Genomic DNA, 17,020 nt, shown 5'->3' with positions numbered 1-17,020 from the left:
GTAGAAGGGTATTTTTGACCCTTTAACTAAACCCGGCTCACAAGCTCCCAATACGCTGTCGTTCCTCTACTCAACTAAAAGTCTAAAACCCTAAACCTCAGCTTTTGGTTTTTTCATTTTTTGTCAGCTTTTGGTTTTTTCATATTTTGTCAGCTTTGTGGGTCTTTCTTCAATGGCGTCAGTTGTTTTAAGAAACTCAAATTCTAAGAGATTGTTTGCAGGTGCACCACAATTATACTACTCTTGCTGTAGAGGATCAGTACCCCAAACCATAAATGGAAATGAGGGTCCCATATTTGAGAATCATCCGTGGTGGAGATCCATGGCTACATTCACTCGAACGTAAGATTTTTTTTTTTAATTGTAGGGTGGGGTGGGGGGTAGGTCTTGGTAGTGTGGGGGGGTGGGGTATGATAGTGCGGGGTGGGTTGGGGATGCGATGGTATGTTTTTATTGATGCAAACAATGTTTTACCTCAAACATTTAAGGAAATATTTTCCAAGATATTTAGTGGGACCAACCAACCAAACAAGGGAAAATAGGAAAACATTTTCCGTCATACCAAACACACCCTAAAAGGCAAAATTATGTTGTGTTACAATAACAACCACATACCAGTGTAATCGCACAAGTGGGGTCTGGGGAGAGTAGTGTGTACGCAGACCTCGCCCTTACTTTGGGAGGTAGAGAGGTTATTTCCGATAGACCCTCTGCTCAAGTAAAAGCATTTAAAGAAGTTCGAAAAAAGAAAACAACGGGAGTGAAGGAGCTATATGCATTTTATAAAAAACCACTTTTTAAAGGCAAAACTATGTTGTGTTAGAATAAAATGAAGTTTGAATAGAGGAGAATGTATATAGATGATTGATATGCCCAATCTTGGGTCGCTTCGAGTTGAGGTGTAGTTGATTGATTGATCAGAGTATGCGAGCACTCATTTTAATAGTTTTCTTGTTGATCCATGGCTACTTTCAGTCGAATGTAAGGTTGAAATTTTATTGTTTAGAGATTTGTAACTATTGTGGAAATAGCGTCTTGCAGAAATGCAGGGTAAGATTGCGTACAATAGACCCTTGTGGTCCGACCCTTCCCCGGACTCCGCCGCATAGCGGGAGCTTAGTGCACGGGGCTGTCCTTTTTTTAAGAGATTTGTAACGGTTAGGATCGGGCTACTCAGCAGTAACGATACACATTTATGAAAACCGCCTTTGTAAAGGCAAAGCTATGTTGGTTATAAAAAAAAAAAAAAACTGTCTTGTGTTAGAATAAAATGAAAGTCGAATAGAGCAGAGTGTATATAGATGATTGGTTGGCTAGCTTCGGATTGAGGTGTAGTTGATTGATTGATCAAAGTATGCAAGAATCGTTTTAATAATTCAGTTTGTTGAAAGGATTCTTCTTTAATTCCATTTAAATGATATACATTGTTCATGAAATATGGATTTTTGGGTTTCTCTTTTCTGGTTCGATAGAAATATAAATATCAAGGAGAAATGCCAAATCGTCAAGTAAACAATCAACAAATTACGTATCAATGCTTAAGTAGGTGGGGTTCAGCTATATGAGTCCGTGATATCTATTCTGCTCTACTTAGGCCCATATTTCTTTTTCATCTCTTTTCAGTTGACTATGCCAAACTGAGATTGAAAATTGCACTAGGCGATTTCTGTTCTCATCTAATAACATCTTTTGGATTCCTGCAGAAAACCTCATGTTAATGTGGGAACTATCGGCCATGTTGATCATGGAAAGACTACTCTAACAGCCGCAATTACAAAGGTAAGCTTGGTTAGTCTTGGTATTTGTTATTTTGCCCTCCCTCTGTTTGCGACAATTTTCCTTTTCTCCTCATTCAGTTATCTAATCAATCCGTGACACGAGAAGAACCTGACCCTTTTCTAGGTCCTAGCAGAAGAAGGAAAAGCAAAGGCTGTTGCTTTTGATGAAATTGATAAAGCTCCTGAAGAAAAAAAGAGAGGAATCACTATTGCTACGGTAGGGATGTTACGCCATTTTATTGACATCCTCTCTTTAATTCTTTCTTTTGACACTGCAACTGATTGTAGGCCCATGTGGAGTATGAGACGGCTAAACGGCACTATGCTCATGTCGATTGCCCCGGACACGCTGATTATGTTAAAGTAAGATGCATAACCTACCTATTTTGATGCGATTCTCTCATTTATTGTACTTCGTAATTTTAATTGCATATTGCATAGATCTTTTTGTTACTTATTAAAGTTAGTGATTATTATGTAGGGAATACTTATTAACGGCAATCTAGGAAATACTTAATATCAAGCTTATCTAAGCTTAAAAAAACAATGTGTATGCAATTAATTCTGTATCACAGGTCGTATCTTTTTATGGATTATGATGGTCTATAACAATAGTCATTAAAGGAAGACTGTAATTGGTTTCCCAAGATTTAAGTTGTAAGGTTTGAGCAGAAAATAGCACTCGTAGATTCAAGTTAGTTAACACATTGAAAGTGGTCATTTTCTCTATCTGCGGTGGAAAACTAGTATAGAAGGTATAATCCTTAGATCTTCTTTGTCTAGAAAACTACTTTTAAAAGCACTTTTTATTATTGCTCCCCTACCCGGCACTAGGGTAATCCCCTTTTAAATGCTCTTGCACAATGGAGTTAGTGGTACATTCTTTACCATTAGAAGATAAAAAGTAGTAACTACAATAACAACAACAAACCCAGTATGGTCCTACAAGTGGGGTCGGGGGAGGATAGGATGTACACAGACCTTATCTCTACCTTTGTGAGGTAGAGAGGCTATTTTCAGTAGACCCTCAGCTTAGAAAAAGTACCTGGAACAATAATATCTGAAAGAGATAGCAAAATAACAAGATACAGAAAGACATATGGCAACATATAGTAATGCACATCCAGGAATAAGAGATTGCGTGATACTGATATATTACTACTAAAAGGAAAAGAGGAGAGGGGGAGACCCGTCCTCTCTCTCCCCACACAAAAGTCAACAACACTTAGCTACCTTCTAACCTTCTACCTTAATCTTCGACCTCCATACTTTCCTATCTTGGGTCATGTTCTCTATCAGCTGAAGTTGTGCCATGTCCTGTCTAATCACCTCCCCCTAGTTCTTCGGCCTACCTCTACCTCTTCTAACTCCTGCTACCTCCAACCTCCAACCTCTTGCACCTCCTTACCGGTGCATCCTCGCACCTCCTTTTCACATGCCCGAACCACCTCAGCCTCGCTTCCCTCATCTTGTCTGCCACTCCCACTTTGTCCCGTATAACTTTATTTCCAATCAAACCTCTCTGAGTATGACCACACATCCATCTGAGCATCCTCATCTCAGCTACCTTCATCTTCTTGATGTGGACATTCTTGACTGATCAGCACTCTACCCCATACAACAATGCTGGTCTAACCACCGCTTTGTATATTTTGATATTGGTATGCTTTTCAAGATAGTTTCAATTTGATTGAAAAGGTTTGGTTTGATGTGATTAACTTTTAAGCACATACATGGAGCTTACTTTGTATAAACAATTACTACTAGTGTTTAAATGTGGCATGTTATTCTTAGTGTGCAGATTTCAAAAGCAATTATCCATTTGTTTCTATGTATTAATTTGACCAACTTTTGAAATAAAATTCTATGATGTTTGATTCTCTTAAAGATAAAACTTGTAGGTTTTGGAAGTATATGAAAAGTACAAGTTGAGAACTTCTGCAGCTCGAATCATAACGGGATCTTAACTAGTCCTTAGTCAACTTAGTCAAGAGAAGGGGTGGTCTAGTAGAAGACACCCTCCATTGTTATCTATAAGATCGAGAGTTCCAGTCACGAAGAGGAAAAAGGGGGAATCCATTGTTGGATCCTGGGGAGGTTTTTTTTGGAGGGGTGGGATTTACCTATCCCCTTAAAAGTAGTAAAATATCAGAAAATAGAATTCGTTTGGCTCTTTAGAAGCTAAAAGTCACATTTTTTTGGAGTCTTAGGCTGTCCTGACTCAACAGGATTTACAAAGGTGACGGATGAGTCTTTGCAGTAGATGCCCGCTGTGTGAAAAGAGCGAAAAGGAAACTAGTGTTGTTTTTCCTCTGTAGCTTTGCTACTGAGATATTTTACCTGTTCCTCTATCTCTTCCAGGTCAGTTGGTTTATGCTGAGAACCATTAAACAACTGCTACAGAGCTGGACTGGCAAGGGCATAGGGAACGGGAAGAGGAAGATATGTTAGACCATCCCTGCATGTGTTTGGCGGATGATTTTTAATGAGAGGAAGCAAATATGATAATATTTACACTCTGAAATACTGATTTGTTTCCTTTTTGGGGTTTTGGTGTAGACTAGAAGATGTTAATACAGTCGATAGGATGATATATTTTGTCAGCTTCCTCCAGTAATTGTAAAGGATCTAGTCTTTACGTAATTTTTGACACAATCTTTGTGCTTCATTTATACAACCTTACCATTCTAAAAAAAGTAACTATCTTTTGGGACAGTGTGTGATAGTTAAAGCATGCCAGCTAGTAATGCATCCGTTTGAACTCCCTCTTTAGATAATTTTGTCCGGTATTGTGGGTTATGCTTGTCAATGTCAAAAACTTGATTTCCAATACAAGATAATAATTCCCTTTTTCCTAATACAAACTCCCATTTTATCCTCTCATAATTTCTTTTCCACCCTCTCATAATTTCTTTTTCCACAGAATATGATTACTGGAGCTGCCCAGATGGATGGTGGTATTCTAGTCGTATCTGCTCCTGATGGACCCATGCCACAAACAAAAGAGCATATTCTGCTTGCACGCCAGGTGGATATGTGTCAGCTTGTGGATGGATAGACTAGTCAAATAACTGAAAGCTCCATGTCGTGATTCTAATTTTACTTCGTGCCTACATATCACAGGTAGGTGTACCATCACTTGTGTGCTTCTTAAACAAGTGTGATGCTGTTGACGATCCAGAACTCCTGGAACTTGTGGAATTGGAACTCCGAGGTAATCAGCTTTGACGACACTTGTGAATTTTATTGCATTTTGAAATCTTGTAACTGCCTTAATATCTTTGCTAAATTTCCTTACAAGAGTTTTCCTTTTCTGCAGAGCTGCTTAGTTTTTACAAATTTCCTGGTGATGACATCCCTATCATTCGTGGCTCAGCTCTGTCTGCACTACAGAGTACAGATGAAGAACTTGGGAAAAAAGCTATTCTGAAGTTGATGGAGGCTGTAGATGAATATATCCCTGATCCAGTGCGTCAGCTTGATAAACCATTCTTAATGCCAATAGAAGATGTATTTTCGATTCAGGTATTTAGATGTTCTTTAACTTTGTGGTTTTCAAGAGTTCTTTTTCAGAACCATCTTTTAAACTTCAACTTCGCTTTCAAGTTTCTAATTTTCTTATTTTATGTTTTCAAAGCTTAAACAAATTCTTTGCTGCAAAACTAAGGGGAGAAAGTAAAAAAATATCTGCTGGAATCAGAAAAGCAAATTAATGCTTCTTCAGTGCTTGGCTCTGGTATTCATTATTAGTATTTTTTTTGTTGATTGTTTCCTCTTTATGTTTAGGGACGTGGAACTGTTGCTACTGGCCGTGTTGAACAAGGAACCATAAAAGTTGGAGAGGATGTGGAGATTTTAGGGCTGATGCAGGTAACATGTAATCCCTTTGTTTTTATGTTTCGTCTGGGATGGGAGGCAATGGCTATTTCATAATTTAACTATTATTTTCCAGGGGCAGTTATCTGGATTATATCTGCTTGTTCTCCCTGTTTGGTTTGAAATTGTCGAGGACAAAAATAACATGATTGTCATCACCTGATTAATAACCAAATAACTTTTGCTTTATCTCATTGGCATTATGGGCTATTGGATAGGATTCTACGCATCTTACTGTTAAAACTTAAAAGTAAAAGCCAATTGATTAGATAGGTTGTACTATATAATTATCAGGTTTGACGACCTGCTCTAGTCATGGGTTTGGCAGTTTGGCTGAGGTTGTCTGCTTTTCTGATGGTTAAGATGCTTGACCCAAATGGCAATCTTAGCTGCCTTTGAAGTTTTAACAGCTCTGATTCCTTTGTTAAATATCTGGTACATGATAAAGTAGTAATTCTGCTCTTTGTAACACATGCTCCTAATACTATTTTTTTTTTGTAGGGAAATTTAAAATCTACAGTAACAGGTGTTGAGATGTTCAAGAAGAGCTTGGATCATGGACAAGTAAAAATCTGAACTGATCTTTATCACTTTTCTAAGAGTTTCTTACCGCATTAATTGATCTTTCTTCCTTTTTTTAAAAATATTCTTATTAGGCTGGTGATAATGTTGGCCTTCTTCTTCGTGGCTTGAAAAGAGACGACATTATGCGAGGAATGGTACTTTTGAAATTCCATTTCCACTAGTTGGACTTTTTGTGGCCAGTTTGTGGCAAGCTGCTGTGACTTCCTTCATAGAACTTCTTACCTGTCTTCATCTTTATTTTCCATTTATTCTAGCCCTACAGTTGTAGAATTCATGTTATATCCCTGTCGTTTGAAATTTATTAATAGCAGTCTGGAATCGGTTCCTTTTTGCAATTTTAGTTGCAATTTCTTGTCTCAGTTTTCCACCTTAACGACAGAAAGTGGGAGTAATCAAATTCTATTTAATTTTGTGGTGGTTGTTTCAAGTATGTACTGTCATTTATGATGAAATTGGAGTCTGAAGTCCTACGAAAATAATGACTTACTTTTACGTACATGTTTTGCAATTGCTTTATAGGTGATTGCAAAACCTGGAAGTGTGAAAACATGCAAGAGATTTGAGGCAGAGATATATGTACTTACAAAGGATGAAGGCGGCCGACACACTGCCTTCTTCTCAAATTATATGCCTCAGTTTTACATGAGGACGGCTGACATCACTGGAAAAGTAGAGTTGCCTGAAAATGTCAAGATGGTTATGCCCGGGGATAATGTTACTGCTACTTTTGAGCTCATGTCTCCCGTTCCCCTTGATGCAGGTGAGTAAATTCTTCAGGCTTTTGGTTTTCTATTGAAGCAATTATTTTGTAGAATTTTCTGATTATACTAGACTTATTTTGCCCCCTTGAAACAATGATATATTCAAAAAGTCCATTATGATTAGAGAATTACAATTCGTTCTAGTGGCAGAAGAGATAATCTTTACAAATCACCTTGCTTGGGCTGATGGTGTTGCTTTTACAAGGGATTTGCCTTCACCGATTGTTACGGTCTCACTACTGATTTGATAATCATATTCTCAAATTAATTGGATTCATGATCGTCACAAACTTCGTGCCCACCGTTATGCTTCGATTACATCTAGATTAACATGGTACCGCCTCACTGGCCCAATACCGTGCAAGATGACGGGATTGATGAATTTGATTATCTGATAACTTGGGGATTCGGATCAGTCGTGAAATTTCTTTGATGCACTTGTGACTGACTGCTGACTAGGTCAGGCAAGAAATAGTTTTCTGCATTGTAAAGCCAATTTTTTTTAATGTTAACCATGGTGTAACTCAGTTTGCTTGTGCCTCGAATAATTCGACGGGGTACCTGCTACTTCCACAAGAATAGTACTGAGTAACTCTGTCCAACAAGGCTGGACAGATGGAAAGAGATAGCCTATTGTTTCTCCGGTGTTTGCATTTGAAAAGAATGAAATAGGTGTTGGGCGTTCAATGTCTGATGTTACGGGGTATATATGATACTTTTAGGCAGCTTACAAAATGTTTTTCTTTCTGTCAATTGTATCCTAACATGCTCTTGGAAAGTAGTATGATTATATGCTTCTCAATTAGGCTGTGTTATCCCAGTCTAGTGATTTATATTTTAGACATGATACTCAGTTTACGTGTTTTTTTAATCTCGTATCATGGAACAATTCTGATTGTTTCGATGCTATTTTATGCACAAATTTGCAGGACAAAGGTTTGCTTTGAGAGAAGGAGGCAGAACAGTTGGCGCCGGGGTTGTTTCAAAAGTTCTAAGCTGAGGATTCATGATTTAGGTGATTTTAGGTTCACTCTGGTTTTCTCCCTAGACAGGTTGATGAAGGAAGACTTAATTGGTTAATTGTGCAAATACAAGACTTGAAAATTGCTGATGTAGTATTTCATTTGATGCAAATATTTTTTATTGAAGTGTCAAAAGAATCCAAGTCTTGTCAATTGAATATACCAGAAAAGGAGTCCACCTTGTCTTACCTCATAAGTCATCAGATTAAACTAGTGCTTATAAATCAGATTTTTTGGTATTAATAATAATATAAGCTCTTTGCATTTATTTGGAATTCCTTGCTAATTGCTTGAAGGAGTTTATTTGCTTTTTGTTATTCAACTGTGTTGTATATGATCTGATTAATTAGTGCTAGGGGTGATTTCAATACTTTTCCTTCACATTTACTCATGATAGCAGTCTCTTTACCATTATTAGTTGTTTACGTGCACTTGTTTACCATTATCAGTTGTTTACGTGCACTTCGACTAATCTGCCCAGTACTTGTTACTACTACTCACCAGCACAAGTATGAAATAGCTTTGTCTACCAAAACTCATGTGACAAGAAATCAGCTAGTTGGTTTTTCCTTTTTTCGCTTTTGCTGAGACTTGAATTGTGATTTTGACATTTGACCGCTAAGACGCCTCGGCCACACCCTTGGGTGCATAAATTAAGCAATACATATGTATTAGACCGTCTTTTGGATGTGCTAATCATCCTGATATTGAGAATTGAACGTTTATTGTTGAGAGTATATCATAACGTTTCCAATATGTTAAATCAAGAGTCATCGAGACATGAATGATTTACACTGACAAAAGGGTAAGATATGAATGCCCAAGTGTTCCCTATAAGTGATTACATCGTGCTTGGCGTATGGAGGCGCATTCAAAATTTAAACTTGATGAGCTCGACTTATAAGTTCTTATCACTAAACACGTTATATTGTACTTTTAAAGTTATTAGTTTATATATAATATTTGGTGAAATTTTAATGATTTTCACATATAGATCTATTTTCAAATGAATCTGTAATCGACATGTTGCATTTGCCCTAATCATCGGGCATCTTCTATTATGTACTTAAATGAGAAAAACAAACTTATGACAAAATCGGCCTGAGACATGTCCTTGTTGGTATGTATTGATAGTGTAAAATTTTTAGTATCCTTTGCCTTAAATATATACTTATAAAAGGTATTACCTATAACTATCTTTAACATAATTTGATAGCATAATTTATTAGGGATATCGTGAGTGTAAAGAATCTTAATCTCGCATAGCATATCACATGCCTTATTTGTTCCCCTTGACACAATTCTATTTAAGTTAACAATGTCTCCTAAGTATCTCTTTCATGAGTAGAAACTCTCATGTAAGAAACAAATTTGAAAAGTAATAAACGTACTATACTGATAAGATATTTGATTTCTTCTTTTAATTTCCACATTAATGAATTTCATTCTGAAATGATCTCCAAAAGGACGAAATCTTCACTTACCATTACTAACCATAGATAAAATCTTTGAAATTATATTCATGCGTTTGCTTAATCTCATTATATATAAAAAAAAAACCATAGCACTCCTCTTCATCATAATCTCTCTTTAATTTCTTCCATTTACAATTTCATTATATTCTGAGGTCAGTTTTCTCCGCATATATTCGAATATCCCGTTGATTCCTTTAGAAAGAAGGAGTCAGAATTTGAAGTTTATAGGTTTGGGATTCTAGTGTTTTCAAGTTGCTGAGTTTTAAATTTATAATTTGTACATACAAGGATTTCTTAAGACATATTCGACAGAAGTTACAGAGTCCGACCGAACCTGCAAACAATACTCTAGCTCCGCCCCTATTCCCATGCATTTTTTAATTGTGAACTAATTGTAAATCCATTTTACATAATCATTATGCATGCAGCAAGCAAGAAAAAGATTCTTGAATGTTTTAAATATTAATAGTATGTATATATCGTTATTCTCGCTGATCTTGTTTTTTATATTTACCAGTTGTTTAGACACCAGCAAATAATTTCAATGGAGCCCTTTGCAGACGTGGTAAGAAAATAAACTTTTCTAATCTTTAGTTTTTTCTCTTGTATATTTGTAGTTAATTGTAAACCGTCTATACTATCTAAATGTACCGTTCTTAAACTCCATTTCACGAAAAATATTTTTCTAAATAAGGAGATTTTGGAAGTTTGGTCCAACAGACTCTAATATTGAAGGGTGCCAATGTACACCCTCCAAGAGTCTACGTGCTTTCATTGATTTTTTATTTCTATTTTATGTTTGGCATTTATTTTCATTTTTGTATGTAGAGTTGCAATTTGAAAGTGAACATCCATTGCGATTCCTGCAAGATGAAGATGATGGAAGTGCTACACTCTATACGAGGTAATTAGTGTAAATTTGTTTAATGTAATCTACTATGTTAATGCTATATAGGTTAGTTATCAATTTTATTATGTTTTCTAGTTACGAATTAGACTAGGTTCCCAATCTATCATAGAGATTTACATGTTTTATGCGGTAAATGACCCGATTATATATTAGCGCATAAAACTTAAACTCTTTACAAATATGTTTGACATGAAAGAATGGAGTTGATTCTAGCGATATAGATTGAGGTTTTGAAGTATCATGAAGAATATTAAGAACAGAGGTGAATGCACGCACTTGTCATGACAAGTGCCTTCATGAGTTATATATGTAACGTATAAAATCTCTTTAAAATATTTATTCACGCTTTTTACTAAGTATTCACTTAATGTCACAAAATAAGTTAAAGTATAATAATAATTCGTACCCGATTGGCTCTTGATTCTGAATTCGCCTTTGTTAACAGGAGTGTATGCATTGACAATAGATGCAGAAACAGGAATAGCAAATGTTTGTGGAGAGGTGGATCCAAACAGATTGTTAGCAGCATTGGCAAGGTCAGGGCAACATGCAGAACTAATAAATGTGAAATTGAAGCATCCAGCTCTTAGTAATCCAAGAAGTCAATATGGACACAATAATTATGACCATGGCCATGGCTATAATAACTACAATAATGCACTTGATGGACCCCTTGGCTACAACCATTCAAATGCATTGAATGAGCCAAGCTCTTACTATCCTACTAGAAGAGCCATGGTTGATCAACCTTACTATGGTTCGAGCTATCGCAACTCTTCTCCTCATGCTGAGTACTGTGGATCATCGTCGTACCTGCAACAGCCTCTGATCATGGATCATGTCATAAGAGAAGAACCGATGAATTGGTGCAGTATTATGTGATGAGGAGGTGGATCTTAGATGTAGACTTAACGAGTTTAACATTTAAGATTTTAGCACCGAACTCGTTGTACTTTTAAAAAGACGGTTTAGAATCTACTGTTTATTGAAAATTTAGCACTGAACTCATTGTATTTTTGAAATGCTGGTTCAGAATTTATGTACTATTTGTTGAAATTTTAGTGATTTTTCATAGGTATATCTATGTTATGTGTTTAGTCGGACCCAATGAATGTTTTATTTAACGGTTTGTAGTTATGGTCTTTGATTGGTTTAACCTTTAAGATTTTTAGCACTGGACTCATTGTACTTTTGAAATTATGAAATCAGAATCTACTGTTTGTTAGAAATTTTAGTGATTGTTCGTATGTATACTATATTATGTGTATGAAATAATGTGTTTGGTCGGGCGGAATGAACCGTATTTACCAATTTGCAGTGGGCCTTCTCTCATGCTAGTTCTTCTAATTCCCTGCTCTTTTGTTAAATATATGTTTTTAAGAAATGATTAATCAGATGATTTGGATGACTTAAAAAATTGCACACATGGCCATCTCGTGAGAATATGAACTTCACGCATTCTTCTTTTTGGTTCCTTGATGAGCAGCTGTGGTGTGCTCGATCTTCAACCGAACACCCTTCGCCGAAAAATTATACCGTGTAGACATGTCAATTATTGCGTATTACAGACATATATTACATATTGAACACCCTTAATATATAGATTATATGAATTCGAACACCCTTGACAAAATTTCTAGCTCCACCACTGTCTTGAGTTTGAGGTATGAGTCGAATCATGATAAAGAAGGTACATAGTGGTTGTATAATTTTCAAGCGGAAAGTCTACCATTTTAAAATAGATGGAGGCACGGAAGCCACTGAAATCACTAACCATTTGAATTACACCGTTCGAATTTGTATTCGTACATATTTAGGGACAATTTTAAAAATGTAAATTACTGAATTTAGCTGAATCTGTAAGCGCGTCCGTCCCTTTTCTTCTTAAGTTTAAAAGAAAACCAAACAAGAATCTCATGGATGTTTTATTTTGTATGTCGGTGTTATGTCTTTAGAGTCATTTTCAGTTTGCTCGGATGTAATTCATTGCAAGTTTTTAAGTTTGCACGCAATTGACAATTTAGCCTCTTTATTTCTAGATAAATCTAAAATAAGATAGGCAATTGATCTATTTAAGTACTACTGCTAGCATTATCACTAGTATTCTCTTAGTCAAGTAGTAGTTGCATATCTGATTTTAATATGCGTCTAATTCATCAAAGGTCAAAGGTTATGCGTAGTACACATGCTTAAATAGGACATGTTTATAAAAATAACTTTTAAGGATAATAGTTATGCGATGGATGCTCTAATCTATTTTATACTTATAAAAGATAAAGTGATGAGGTCCATAGAACTTCCACTAAAGTATACATTTATAACCAACTAATACGTTGGTAACTTTTCCCATTAATATGTGTTTCATCTAGAGCAATATAATAATTGTGCATTAATCCAAAGCAAGACGGAGTTGATTATATAAATCCTATATTCTGTGACGTACCATTTAAAGCATGTCTTTTGTTCAATCTTCTTTATAAAAAAGAGCACATCCTAAATATATTTTAAGGATTCACCATAAGTTGATTAGTTGTATACTAGTTGCCAACTTATCGCAACTCTCTCTTGCTTAGACTCATCGCATTTTATTTTCCTCTAATTTAATTGAAGCTACATGCGTCTTATCTATTTACGGGGTCAGCAATATGAAGTTCACACAAATAAATTTTTGTTTCATATAGCCAAACATTAAAATAGAGTAAAAGAAAGAGATAAGGGTGAAAAACACACCTAAACTATCACTATATAGTTAGCAAAACACACCTAGACGCAGACTGCAGGGGTAGCTTAAGAATATTAGGGGCCTAAAGCTAAACTTTAATAAAATGCCTTATTCAAAAAAAAAAAAATTGAGTAACTTGATTCATATTGACATACTTGAATTTTGATACTGATTAAAAAATAATATTGCTATACTATTATGAGGTAAATTTTTTTTTTTTTTTTTTAAATTTAAAGAAAAAGATAGTAGTAAGTTGATTACTTGATATCAAAATAAAATTCTATTGTTTCAGTTTTGTCACACCCCAACCTTGGGGAGTGTGGCCGGCACTCGGCACCCGAAGGCCCGAGCGAACCAACCATGGCATATGTGACATGTAATATGAATAGTAGGCCGACAAGGCTGCAATATGACACTAACAAGAACCAAATGTATAATCCTGCACGCAGAAGAACCCAACAACAACCTATATATATATATATATATATAAGGCCAACAAGACTATATAGTCATGCCAACTGTACAGGGGGCCGACAAGGCCATGCAAAACATATATACACAGACAACTGGTCTGCAAGCCTCTAAAAGAGCAACACAATATCAACAGGTCGGGATAGGCCCCCGACATAACCCAAAACTATACATATACATATGCATTTGTACCTATAGACTCACAACCAGCAACTCCGAAGACGTGGAGTGCGACACTCAACCGCTGATCTCGGTGTCCTACTGCGGAGGCACGCTGGCCTGTTTATCAGCACATGTGGGCATGAACACAGCGCACAAAAGGCGTCAGTACGAAATATGTACTGAATATGTAGGGCGGTAAGCACAAGCACAAATAATGTAAATAATATGAGAAGAGATTTACAAACAACCTGAAACTCTGTTCAAAGCCACTGAGGGCGATCATAACCACAACATAAATGTAAATGCGTGCTCGTAAAATCATTCCTCACTGTGGAGGTATATATATCATATCATATAACAATAATAATAAATTCCTCTGTGGGGTGAGCTCATCATCACAACATCATCTCTGCCCAACTGATCAGTGGCGATGCATAGCTACGTGCCTACCCGGCCGCCTACAGCACGGCTCGGTAAAGAAGAAACATGTCTAGGTGCACATATAAGTGCCTACCCGGCCGACTATAGCGCGGCTCGGTAATGAAAATAAACACATATATATATATATATATAAGTGCAATGCAAGACCAACCTCAGAAGAGATATCATGACAAGAGTCGAAGTGACCTATCGTCGTTATCCTTCGACTATCGTTATTGTCCCTACGTCCTTTGGTTTCCATGAGACAACCAACACAAGAAACATGGAAGTTACGTAGTACAGATTTGTTTGAAGCAGACATCATGTTCAAGCTATCAGTAACCATGATCAATATGAACGTCGGAAAAAAGAACGAACAAAAGAATTTTAATTCTCTTTGAGCGACGAACAAGGAAGGATGAAAATACTTAAATCTTCTTCGATGTGAGTTATTCATGAGAAAAGGGCAGATTTAATCATATTTATCAATTTGAAGTGGAGCAGTTCGAATTCGATGAAACAATCCAATAAATGTTCCTTCGAGTTCTAGCCATGCCGAAAGATATAAAGAAGGACCCACATACCTCGTTGATAGAGCTATACGCGTCTTCCGGGTCCTTGAATACCTTATGAACGACTACCTACACAAAACGAACTATTCAAGATCAAATAAAACTCATAGCTCATGAAAGTCTTCACTTAGACATTTAAGCAAGCAACTCGCGGGCATAAGTTCGTAGGCTCTTTTGTAGCTCAATTTTCCCGCAAAACGCTACAAAATTTTACTTTCCTACTCCCCATCATCAGTACAATCCTATCCATACCACCATAACTCCAAGCAACATGTTAAAACTATATAAACCAACCCAACAATCAAGCCAAGTCCATAAGAGTTCATAAGAATTGCAAAAACTTATTCTATGGGGGTTTCTACCTAATTTCTAGGTTTAATTACTTGTAAGGCTCAAAGAGATGAAGAGAAGGTTAAATCATACCTCAAAAGTTGAATAATACTCTGCAACTTAAGTTATTTCAAGATGAAGCTTTCTTCCGAAAATCGAAACAACGAGAAATCTACGATTCTATGATTGTCATGTGATTCCTTATGTTGTAATCACTTGATTTGCCTTTGAACTTAGTTGTGATTGATGGAGAATAAATTTGGGAGGTATAAGGGCTGTTCTAGGGTTTAATATTGATGAAATTGAGGGCCTAAAACGTTGGGGCCTCTATTTATATCACTTAAGTTGGGCCCACTGCTCTGTGGCAGTTTGCACCCTTGTACGGAAATGCGAATTTCTCTCTACTCGGATGTCATATCGACAAACGGTTAAATGCGTTGTAAACTAGACTCGTAGACCTTCGATTTGATAGGTGTATCACCCCATAAATCGAAGCATATTGAGAGAAAAGCTCTTTCACATATGACCCAAATTTCAGTGAAATTTACAAACGTAACTTGTGACGACCTTTGTCGACTTCCGTATCACAACTCATTTGACTTCAAAACTTAACGTACGACTATCATACTATTTAACTACCTCAAAAAAAATACCTTCTTACCATGTTAGCTACCTTACGATACGACAACGCACGAAAACACGAGGTGTAACAAGTTTAAACTTTAAACTATTATTTTATCTTTACCGAGATGATTTATAACAACACAAATATTCACGGCTTGTTTTATATCACAATTTTTTTAAAAAAAAAATCTTTCTTAAATTTCATATCAAGTTAAATTACATCACATAAAATAAAACGTAGAGGATATTAACTTAAAAAAAAGGGGCCCTAAAAAATTGGGGGCCTCAAGCCATGGCTTGACTTGCTTGGCCCTTGAGCCGGCACTGGCTGACTGTGACTAAATGTTCGAACTCAATCTCCAAAACCCGAGTGAAGCTTATTTTTCCCAAAAAAATTCGTCCATTTGGCATATGTAATGGATATATGAGCTGACTCATTATTTTTTCTATTTTTTTTATTTTTTCAATTAATTATCTAAAACCCTAAGCTCTCCCCCTTCTTCTTCTTCATCATTTCAACCATTTTTCTTCATTTTTTTAATCTGGTGTAGATGTTCTCGTTTATTTCTTCTTCATTTATCAGCCTTCTTCTTCATTTTCTTATTTTGTAAGGGCGAATCAAAAGAACCCTAACTTTTCTTTTTTAGAAAATTGGCAACTAATATGGAATTCATGACGAAATTAGAGCTTAATGGGGGAAAGCAAGACACCAACCATGGCTGAGACGAGACCACTGTCGGAGAAGAAGAGAATCTCATGCGAGAATTTTACAAACAACTGAGACCCATTAATTTTTACAATGATCCGTGTTTTCCAATTTTACCCAAATATATTACCCCTTAACTTTTAACCTTTATTTATCCAAGTGGAATTAACTTCTGCCACAGTGGAATTATTTATCTACGTGGAGTGCCACATGGCACGATTTTTAAACCACAAAAAGAGAGTGCAGTACACGCACCAACATATATAAGTCCAGGTATCCCTACAAAAAAATGGGTAATTTGCGGAGGTTAAAAGTTGCAATTTGCGGAGGTTTTAACCTCCACTATTTGCCAACGGAAGTTAAAAACCCCGCAAATTGCAATTTTCAACCTCCACAAATTACCCATTTTTTTTGTTGTATATGTTTTACTAACTATATAGTGATAGTTTAGGTGTGTTTTGCTCACTTCGGATAGTCTAGATATGAAACAAACAAAAAAAGTGATAGTCTAGGTGTGTTTTTGACAGACTTAAAAAAATATACTTTAATAGTAAGTACATTTGATAATGCAAAGGATCAAAGCCATTTTTCAAAGATCTAATGACT

At 36.1% G+C, this 17,020-nt stretch overlaps 2 protein-coding genes across 2 annotated transcripts; both read left to right on the top strand.

Moving 5' to 3' along the window:
* The first annotated feature begins 114 nt into the window (after positions 1-114).
* On the top strand, positions 115-8,290 carry LOC132605603 (elongation factor Tu, mitochondrial-like). Its single transcript, XM_060318748.1, has 12 exons — positions 115-342; positions 1,704-1,779; positions 1,903-1,995; positions 2,067-2,141; positions 4,702-4,806; positions 4,902-4,992; positions 5,098-5,303; positions 5,565-5,648; positions 6,156-6,218; positions 6,311-6,373; positions 6,759-6,999; positions 7,930-8,290. Exons 1-12 carry the CDS (start codon positions 173-175, stop codon positions 7,998-8,000), a joined length of 1,338 nt encoding a protein of 445 aa, XP_060174731.1. The 5' UTR covers positions 115-172; the 3' UTR covers positions 8,001-8,290.
* Positions 8,291-9,788: 1,498 nt separating this feature from the next.
* LOC132604910 (heavy metal-associated isoprenylated plant protein 32-like) lies at positions 9,789-11,602 on the top strand. Its single transcript, XM_060318266.1, has 3 exons — positions 9,789-10,062; positions 10,326-10,401; positions 10,853-11,602. Exons 1-3 carry the CDS (start codon positions 10,042-10,044, stop codon positions 11,287-11,289), a joined length of 534 nt encoding a protein of 177 aa, XP_060174249.1. The 5' UTR covers positions 9,789-10,041; the 3' UTR covers positions 11,290-11,602.
* Positions 11,603-17,020: the final 5,418 nt, after the last annotated feature.

Source organism: Lycium barbarum, chromosome 8 (genome assembly GCF_019175385.1).
Source record: "Lycium barbarum isolate Lr01 chromosome 8, ASM1917538v2, whole genome shotgun sequence".
NCBI lineage: Eukaryota > Viridiplantae > Streptophyta > Magnoliopsida > Solanales > Solanaceae > Lycium > Lycium barbarum.
Note: the sequence above shows the minus strand (reverse complement) of the source record. Positions and strands in the feature narration are given on the sequence as shown.

What these genes read in the sequence shown, in the direction of transcription:
- LOC132605603 (XM_060318748.1), top strand. Translation starts at nt 173, where the DNA reads ATGGCGTCAGTTGTTTTAAGAAACTCAAATTCTAAGAGATTGTTTGCA. An exon ending in ATGGCTACATTCACTCGAAC is followed by an intron (nt 343 to 1,703) that starts GTAAGATTTTTT and finishes GGATTCCTGCAG; the next exon opens with AAAACCTCATGTTAATGTGG. An exon ending in AAGATGTATTTTCGATTCAG is followed by an intron (nt 5,304 to 5,564) that starts GTATTTAGATGT and finishes CTTTATGTTTAG; the next exon opens with GGACGTGGAACTGTTGCTAC.
- LOC132604910 (XM_060318266.1), top strand. Translation starts at nt 10,042, where the DNA reads ATGGAGCCCTTTGCAGACGTG. An exon ending in TGGAGCCCTTTGCAGACGTG is followed by an intron (nt 10,063 to 10,325) that starts GTAAGAAAATAA and finishes TTTTGTATGTAG; the next exon opens with AGTTGCAATTTGAAAGTGAA. An exon ending in AGTGCTACACTCTATACGAG is followed by an intron (nt 10,402 to 10,852) that starts GTAATTAGTGTA and finishes CTTTGTTAACAG; the next exon opens with GAGTGTATGCATTGACAATA.